At 35.3% G+C, this 8,954-nt stretch overlaps 2 protein-coding genes across 4 annotated transcripts; one reads left to right on the forward strand and one right to left on the reverse strand.

Moving 5' to 3' along the window:
- Window positions 1-477: 477 nt before the first annotated feature.
- On the forward strand, window positions 478-1,759 carry LOC111407866 (VQ motif-containing protein 22-like). Its single transcript, XM_023037560.1, has 2 exons — window positions 478-945; window positions 1,159-1,759. Exons 1-2 carry the CDS (start codon window positions 573-575, stop codon window positions 1,437-1,439), a joined length of 654 nt encoding a protein of 217 aa, XP_022893328.1. The 5' UTR covers window positions 478-572; the 3' UTR covers window positions 1,440-1,759.
- A 945-nt stretch (window positions 1,760-2,704) lies between these two features.
- LOC111407867 (protein FAR-RED IMPAIRED RESPONSE 1-like) lies at window positions 2,705-7,252 on the reverse strand. 3 transcript variants are annotated; one of them, XM_023037562.1, is made up of 8 exons: window positions 6,946-7,252; window positions 4,471-6,573; window positions 4,344-4,400; window positions 3,973-4,041; window positions 3,794-3,856; window positions 3,599-3,667; window positions 3,210-3,254; window positions 2,705-3,116 (listed from the first exon to the last, which is right to left on the reverse strand). In XM_023037562.1, the coding sequence occupies exons 2-8, from the start codon at window positions 6,523-6,525 to the stop codon at window positions 3,063-3,065; spliced, it is 2,412 nt and encodes an 803-aa protein (XP_022893330.1). In that variant the 5' UTR covers window positions 6,526-6,573; window positions 6,946-7,252; the 3' UTR covers window positions 2,705-3,062. The 3 variants fall into 3 exon arrangements, with proteins under 3 accessions (XP_022893330.1, XP_022893329.1, XP_022893331.1); XM_023037561.1 differs by having other exon boundaries at window positions 4,471-6,631; window positions 6,946-7,250; XM_023037563.1 differs by lacking the exon at window positions 3,210-3,254 and having other exon boundaries at window positions 4,471-6,631; window positions 6,946-7,251.
- Window positions 7,253-8,954: the final 1,702 nt, after the last annotated feature.

Genomic DNA, 8,954 nt, shown 5'->3' on the forward strand with positions numbered 1-8,954 from the left:
TAGTTAGTATACGTTTGAGAATTTATATTTATGTGATTATAAGTTGTGTGGTCATACGGAATGTATGGATAATGGATGCAAGTCTTACGAATAGTGTGGATAAAAAAGTATGCTCGATCAGGGGCGGATCCAGACGACTTGGGTTAGGGGGTCAAAAATAAAATTTATAAGGTATCTTTTAATAAAAAAAAGTTAAGCAAAATTTTTTTTACCCAAAATCTAGAAAGTCAATTGCCCCTACAATCCCCCCCAGGTCCGCCCCTATGCTCGATCAGTTTAAATTATAATTTAATCATTTTTTGAACATGCTCGTAACGTTTGCTCACAAAGTATCCTCAATTGAAATAATTATAAAGTTTAGCGACTTGATTGATACTTCCCTCAAAGTTAGGCAACCAAGAAAACTTGCCTTGGAATAGTCTTTACTTTTGACCAAAGAATTTGTATTTCAATTCACTCCATAAGTATTTCAATTCGTCCACATTCTTTCCTTCTTACCTAATACTTTGGAATAAAGAGAACTTAGCCAGAAGTTCTCTCATTTTAACAGCTTTTCTCTATCCCATTCCCACATGGCTAGTAGTGAAACCATGTCAAATTCTACTGATTGGATGCATTTCTATCAACATAACTTATCCGGCCAACCTCAAAACACCCCAAGTTTTAATGGAAGTGTGTCTGAGAATGTAATGGCGGCCACTGCCACCGCCCCAGCCACCGTCGGTGGTGCCACGGCTGCTGCGCAAAGCAATTTGAGTCCAAGTTACTATAACTTGGACGTGGAGGGTGGTCGTGCTTCAAGACCTCTCAGAAGGCGAACAAGGGCCTCGAGGCGAACCCCGATTACGCTTCTTAACACTGATACTAGCAATTTTAGAGCCATGGTGCAGCAGTTCACTGGGGGTCCGAGTTCTTCATTTGCATCTCGGCCTGAGTATACCAATGGTACGATTTTTTTCGTTTAAAAGTTTAAATTGTTATGAAGAGTGCATAAACCTGATTTCAAGTAGGTCATGTCAGATTTGAACCCAGAACTTTTTACTTGCTTGAGACTAAAAGTTTAAGGTGTTACAGACTTAGAGAAATTTACTATCTACAATTTAAACCTTTAAACGACCTCATCTAGAGACTTGAGTTTTTTAAATGTATATTTTGCAGGTATAAACTTTGGTTTTGGACATGGAACTCAACAAACTATGAACCCATCAGCAGCCATGCCTCAGAGTGGATTTCAAGTGCAATTCCAAAGACAACAACTACAATATCCAAATCATCAACAAGAAAGTTTCACTTCCCTGAACAATAACATTCAGGGTAATGCTGCTGCTTTTCTGCACAAATTCAGGCCTAACATGGGGGTGGAGGCGTCTGGTGGCTTTGTCAAAAATGGAGGCTCAGACCACATGCCACCGTCCGAGGGCGGCAGCTTCCACCAATGAAAAAAGGGATCTGCATAACAGCTGCAAGGAGTTTGATAATGACATGAAGGAAAGAGTTTCATTTGGTGCTGACTTTTGCTATTTGTTTCTTAGTTTTTCTTCCTTTGTTATGTATCCGTTCACATTTGTATAGTGGTTTCTTTGGCATTTTATTTGCACCTTCATATCTCACTATTAAAAACTGCAAATTTTTGGTCCTTGGTACTTAACTTTCCATCGCAAAGAGAAGTGGGTAAAATCAAGGTCGATTTGGTTATTTTTATATTTGCACTTTAATGGTTTAGTTCAATTAGATCCTTTGCAAGATTATGTTTTTTTTTTCTAGGTCTTTATTTAAATTCTCATTGTTACTTTATTGTTTGTTTATTGAATAAAGTAAAAGTTCGAGTTTTTAAAGATTTTTTTTATATGGTCCCATTTGGTACACATTAATATAAAAATAAGAATAAAAAATATAACAGTTATGGGTCCCGCACAAGAAATATGAAGTCAAATATAGTAGTTTGATGTGATGGATAACGATCATATTTTTCATTTTAATGAAAAAATAATGAAAAACAAACTGGCATAATAACAATTAACCTTGCTAGGCTGTCTGTCACTCATAATGGGGGTGACGGGAGAAATTTTTGTCTCTTTTAATTTTATGGGTCGAATGTGGGTCTCAACCTATGAGATTAGGTCAAGCATTTTGTCAATTTTTTTTTTATTATTTTTTTTTTCGGGCAAAGTAATTTAATTCTAATATCAATATTCAAGTTTTGAATTGACAAGTACGTCGATCAAATAAATTATTCTTTATCTGATTGCTAATTTTATTATTTTCAAGATTAATTTTTCTATTTAAATCTTATCTAATTACGTCGAACTAAAACATTTCTTTGCTCAATGACATTATAATGGACAAAACAACAATACAAATAGAGAAGCAAGTAAACAAAAAAATAACAAATACGTATCATATCTTAATTTACAAACAAATTTAACCCCTATTTAATTTAATAAAAATCAAAATTTTAATAATTTTAATAAGGATAGTTGAAAAGTTGATAACAATCGTGAATCTCATGAAATATGCAATTGAAAATAAATTAAAAAAAAATGAGCTTCAGAAAATGATAAATAATAAATCAATCAATATATCTGGTTTATGAGAGCTTTCATAGTGCTCATCTAAACTCTCTAGTATTGGACAATGCACACACACACACATCGATTTTGCGTTCCAAACTTATTTATTCTAGCAATCCAATGGACAGTTAATAAAACAAAGTAACGATGCGATTCATCACAACAAAAAGAAGAAAAAAAAGCTTGTCCATTAACAACAATCAAATTTAAAACTCAACATAAAAAGCCTGATCGCTTTATTAATTCCAGTATATGAGAACTGCTATGATCTTCTCACTGTTTTCAGCCCTATTCAGCATGTATAAGCACAAAATTTCAAGTACTGAGTCAATAGATCCCGAAATCTCCTATTTCTTTTCGAAGTTCTTTTGGAAGGGTTTTCAAGAAATGTCTAGCTGCCATTTGAGGAATCATTTTCTTGATCTACAACCAGGTACGTGTTTAAATGGAAAAGTCCATCAGTCAGCAAAAGGCAGTCATAATTCACCATCCTCATACATGGCTAGCAGTACCATTCAACTGGGTTGATCTCACATTAGGCTCATCCTGGTATTAGAGAGAGAGCAGAAGTAATAAGCTCTCGGCAAGTTCATAAAGACATTTTTATAAAACAACATGGTTAACTGTGACCAAACTGACTGGCAGACTGTAGCTGAAACTTGGTGGCCTAAAATCCAGATACCCCTAAACAGTTGGAGGAATAGAAAAAATGAAATTCTATATTCTAAATCATCATTTAACCAGATAAGCTTAAATACAATAAATTGAAAAATTGGGTTTAAAACACTGGAGGTCACTAAACTTCTAGCAAAATTTCAAGTTTATAACAACATACATATGTTACAATTTGGTCATTTCACCTATATCGTTAGTTAAATAACGGAAAAGCTAACGTGATAGTCTAGGTGGCAGATGCCACTTTTATTGAAATGGTCGGATTAACCAACTTGAACAACCAACATGAAATTTTGCCAACAGTTTGGTGACCCATGATGTATGGAAAATTATGTAGAAGTAGGCTACAATACCAGTCCGGTTGGGCTCTGTTGAGACCCAAAAAAACCATCATGGCTTGACGCAATTGAGTTCAACTGTCCCTACAACCAAATTCCAGACCTTACATTGTCACCCAACTATCTATCTATACATTTAAAAGCAGAGGCTCAAGAGAAAGTAAAGAGGTAATGTGTATGTGTGCATCTGTGGCATTAGGATATACGTACCAGACCCTGCATATTCTGTTGACTTACATAGTATGCATCATGGGGTGGCTCCATCAGATTTAACTGGATCTCCACACAAAAATTATCACAATTTTGTTTGCAAAATAATATATAAAGCAAGTATAATCTTCAAACCTTAAACCATTTATAACAATATGTGGGTTCAAACAAAAACATACCAACCCGTGCATGCTCTGCTGGGACCCATAGTAGCCATTTAGGGTAATTACATCTGAGCTTAGATTCTCCTGTGAGCAAGAAAATATAAAAAGTAAGGCATTAATCAGTAAAGTCACATATATAAATAAACGTATACAATTCAAACATCTACATGCTTGCATATGTATGCTTCCTTCTAATTTCTCTTTAGTATATTTTAAATTCCAATTAGTATTCCTTTAAAATTTCTCTTTGGTATATTTGAAATCCCAATCAGCGTCGCTGTTTTGGAAAAGAATGGAAGATGTTCAAGTTATAAGAAAAGCCTAACTCATTATACATCATAAGCAGCATTTCACAAGGACTATGACTAGGTTACAGTATAACTTACCATCTGTAACAAGCTTCCTTGAGCCTCAACAACTACACCTCCTGTCTCTGGTTGTAACTGGGATTAACACAGTTATTTTGTTAGAGGCAAATGGTATAAAAAAAAGAACAAGTAATCTACAACGAACCTTTCTTTTCTTGTTTGTACTCTTCTTCTTATTTGTTTTGGTAGCATGGACTACCTGATTCTCCTCTTCAGCACAACAAAGAGCAAAAGCATCGCTACTATAATCAGCAGCACTCCTGTTAACATTCACACAGTTCTTCAGAGCTTCAACTAATGCACGATGAGCTATATTGTATCTCTTCTCAGATATCGAACCTTCTTCACCCAATTTAATAGCACGTTTGCATAGATCATTGTACTTTTGCACCCTAGTTTGTGTTCTTCTGGTTCCCTCTATCAACGATTGACTGCGCTTCGCATCTTTTGTCCACCTCTTCAATATATATTGAGACGGTATGCTTGAAAGACCACACATTTGAAGGACAATCATTGAATGTCTACAAAGAAAACCTTTATATTCAAACAAAAGGCAAGAACAAGAAACCTCTGATTTTGCCTCATTCCATTTAACCATAAAATTCTCTGTTTTTTCGCAGTCATCAACTCTGAAAGTAACATTAGTTCCACTTTCACTTTCCTTCTTAGGATGGCACCCTACCACCCCCAAAACCTCAACTTGAAATTTCTTGAACATTGTGTGTGTATAAATAGTCGACATTTGTTTTTCCCAAGGGGAAGGTGACTTCAGCGCCGGCTGTTTGTGCCATGTATCGAAGTCTGCTAGGTCTTCCTCTTCAAACCTATTACTAAGTATCATCCCATACTGTTTCACAAACTCTTTAAGACTGATTTTCTTGGGAATATATTTATCAAAGAAAGAGTTGACACTTTCATTTCGCTGGGTTGTAGACAATCCAGCCAAAAAAGTACTTCTCATAAAGGTGGGAACCCACTTTTTGCGGTGTTCATACAATGAATGAATCCATTCATTGTCTTGTAGTTCAAATCTACCGACCATCTTCCACCACCTCATGTCAAACACTTCATCCGTCAACGACTTGAATATACATTTATTGAATTTTCTCATAAGATTCTCGTGCTGTTTGATTACATGAGCAAGAGTTTCAGGGATCCTTTCCAGTATATGCCAAAGAGCAAAGCAATGACGCGAATAAGGGCAAACTTCTTCAATAGCTGATTTCAGCGGTCTGTCTTGATCAGTGATTATAACTTTAGGAGGTTGCCCACCCATTGCTCTGAGCCAAGTCTTCATTAACCAGACAAATGTAGGTCTAGTTTCATCGGCTAACAATGCACAACCAAGCAACATGGGCTGAAAATGATGGTTCACCCCAACAAATGGAGCAAATGACATCTTCTCATTGCTTTTAATATAACTGGTATCTAATAAAACAACATCACTGAAGCTGATATAGTCTTTCCTGTTTCTGGCATCGACCCAAAATAAGTTCCTCAAAACCTGATCTTCATTCAAATCGACTGCATAAAAGAAATTAGGATCCAATCTTTGGATTCGCATAAAATAGTCAAGCATTACTTGTGCGTCCCCCTCTTCTAGTGCCAAGTACCGACCTCTATCAAATTGATGGTCAAATTCATTCTTTATGAGGCCTAGATTTTGAAGTCCACCAGATTTTTTAGACATCTCAACATACATCTTTCTTGTCCGTTCACTAACCGCATGTAAAATGTCGATGTTATTCTTTTCAGCTAATTTAACATTCTTACGAATTCGGAAATGGTAAGCTAAGGCAGGTAATAGCTCGTGATTGTGCTCCTTTATAAATTCATGAATATACCATTTTCCATCTCGCTTTCTCTTCACATGCATGCTCGCTTTACAATCTGTCTTTTTCACACTCGGACGTCTACTACTGCTGCTATCAGATTCTGGTGCGACTCCATATCTTGAACATGCAAATTTAGCGTCAATGAATTCTTTGGTTTTCTTTGAGCGACGACTGTTTTTTATTGAGGTGGTGAACCCCATCGACTTAGCATACTCTTGATAAAATGAACATGCTGCCTCATGTGATTCAAATTCGACGTCATCATGTGGCTCAAAGTTATCTTCTTCATTTCCAATAAGGTTTCTTTTAGGAGAAGTAGCTTTCTGGCCATCCCTGTCGGGCGCTTCATCCACAACATCTACCATATTCAAAACTATTGCTTCCTAACCACCTTTGCACATCCACCATACTATCTACAACATTTTCAGTATCAGTAATTTTATCTAGTTCAACCAAATACCCACTTTTCTCCTGTAAAGGAAAATAATAATGCGATGGCGTATAAGATCATTGGCTTAAGGAACACGACAGAGCTGTCATAATTGATTCGAACTACAATAAAAGGACCCCCGCCCCCCACCCTTTCCCCGTAACATAGAAAATATTGAAGCATATAAAGTTCACTAAACCCAAAAAAATTAATTGATGAAATGATATATTTATTTTACACTCAAAAACATAATTAAAAAAAAAAAAGAAAAATAAACCCAAAATTAAGGTATTCCGCACTGCACCAGCGAAAAAAAAGTCCAAAAACGAAATAAAAAACTAAATTCAAGACTAACCAATTCTTGAAGCTAAATTCATAATATTAGTGGCAACGAATTTCGAGCCGCATCTCCTCGATTATATATCTTCTGTATTTATTTGTAACGAGAATTTAGCAGAATTTTATACAGGAATTTCAATTGACTGTGATTTTGCATTTGAAAGAGAATGTTTAAAGGGAAGGGGGATTCTGAAGATTGATGAAGAGGCAGGTTTTTCCCAACGCCGCTAAATTATACGTTCCAATCACAATCTTCACGCCTCGTTACACTTTCACCGCAACCATTCTTTTCCCCAACAATTTTAACTTCAATCTTTCATTAATTAATGTTATTCGTAGCTTAGTTAGTAAAGTCAAGTTTTGGCCAACTCTCGCCAATGACAACGGTGTCGAATTGATGACGAAAAAGACTCGACATTTAGGTGATCTGTTTGGTAATGTGGTGAGTAGTGTGAATTTAGTACCTCCAGTAAAAAAGATTCTGAAGTCAAAATTATCTTTCTTCATCATCAATTGAATTACTCTAAGCGATCCGAGATTTTATTTTATCATCAAATCCAATCCCCTCTTACCTTCTTGTTTCACATAGAAATTCCAGAACTACTAGCCTGATTGAACTAAAAATACCTAAATTCCCACTAAACACGTTTTTTATGAAAAATTTATTATATGTTCATGAAAGGATTTCATACTAGTGCGTCCCACTATTAACTAGGGGTATCAATTTAGCTCACCAGCTCGGATCAAATCCCATTTTGTGATGTCAGCTTGAGCCTGAGCAATCAGTGTGGCTCGTCACGGGCAATTTTCGGCCCGTGGCGAATCAACCCTTTGAATAAAAAAGAAGAAGAAAATAATAGTAAAAAGGCAGTTGATACGTTGCAAATCACGTTCCAATTACTTTTTCTTAACTTAAAAGTGTCGTCTTAAATAGTAAAATGACAAGTAAGGGTCATTTCCTGTAGAGGATTGATTCAATTATGTCGATTGCATACTAGAAAGTAAAATTAAAAATAATATACGAACTATATTAAATGGGAGGGTTTGGTTCGTTGAACTAAGGAAAGCGATAAATTCAAAATAGAAAAGACTTGAAATTTGAAATAAACAAAGTGGTTCTTGATTGAATCCGAGAAAATGTGATTGAGGGGCATTTCATCACCATGAGAATGATTTTCATTTTAATTACCACAAAAGATTTTCGTTCTCTAGATTAACAACAATTCAAGAATAATTACAAACTCAATTATCTCAATCTCTTCTTACATATTAGTCAAATAAAACAAGTTCTTTACTCAACCCTATTCATTAAATAACATAGACCAAGCTCTTTAGATTTAATTTAACAAACGCATTACGACAAAAGTGAATTGAATTAAGGGTAAACTCGCAAACTCGGTTTACTAACTTAAGTGTTAATCCACCTACATTCGATTGAAAAATTTTCATAATCTATCGAAATGTAATTGCTATAGGATTTTAGAATCAATAGCTATTACATACTATAAATCCCACAATAGCATTTTGATTAGTGTGTTTTTACACACTTATTTGGTTCATAAACATGACTTAAACATGGATAAAATGGTTGAATTGTGACTTAATCCAGTTAAATTCATGCATTGTAGGTGATTCAATGGAAATTGTGGAATTCAGGAGAAAAGAGCCGAAGAAGGACCAAAACGCAACAATTTGATAGTTCGAGGACCAAAGGTGCAAATATTGAAAAGTTGAGCTAAATGCAAAACGAGAAGGAAGACATGCCAAGTATGAGCTCAATGACAAAGCAAAACAAATGGAAGAAGAAAATATTGAAGAGGGACTGAAATGAAGACAATTGAAAGTTGGAGGACTAAAGCGCAAATACTCAAAAGATATGCCGAATGAGGGGCATGAGAAATGATGGTATCAATCATCAATTGGAAGATAAAATTTGTTGAAAAGATGAAGAAATCGAAGAAAGAAGCCAAGAGAAGCAACAAAGAAGTTCAGGGACCAAATTGAACAAACCACATAGATGGTTAC

This window comes from Olea europaea, chromosome 13, assembly GCF_002742605.1.
Source record: "Olea europaea var. sylvestris chromosome 13, O_europaea_v1, whole genome shotgun sequence".
Taxonomy (NCBI): Eukaryota; Viridiplantae; Streptophyta; class Magnoliopsida; order Lamiales; family Oleaceae; genus Olea; species Olea europaea.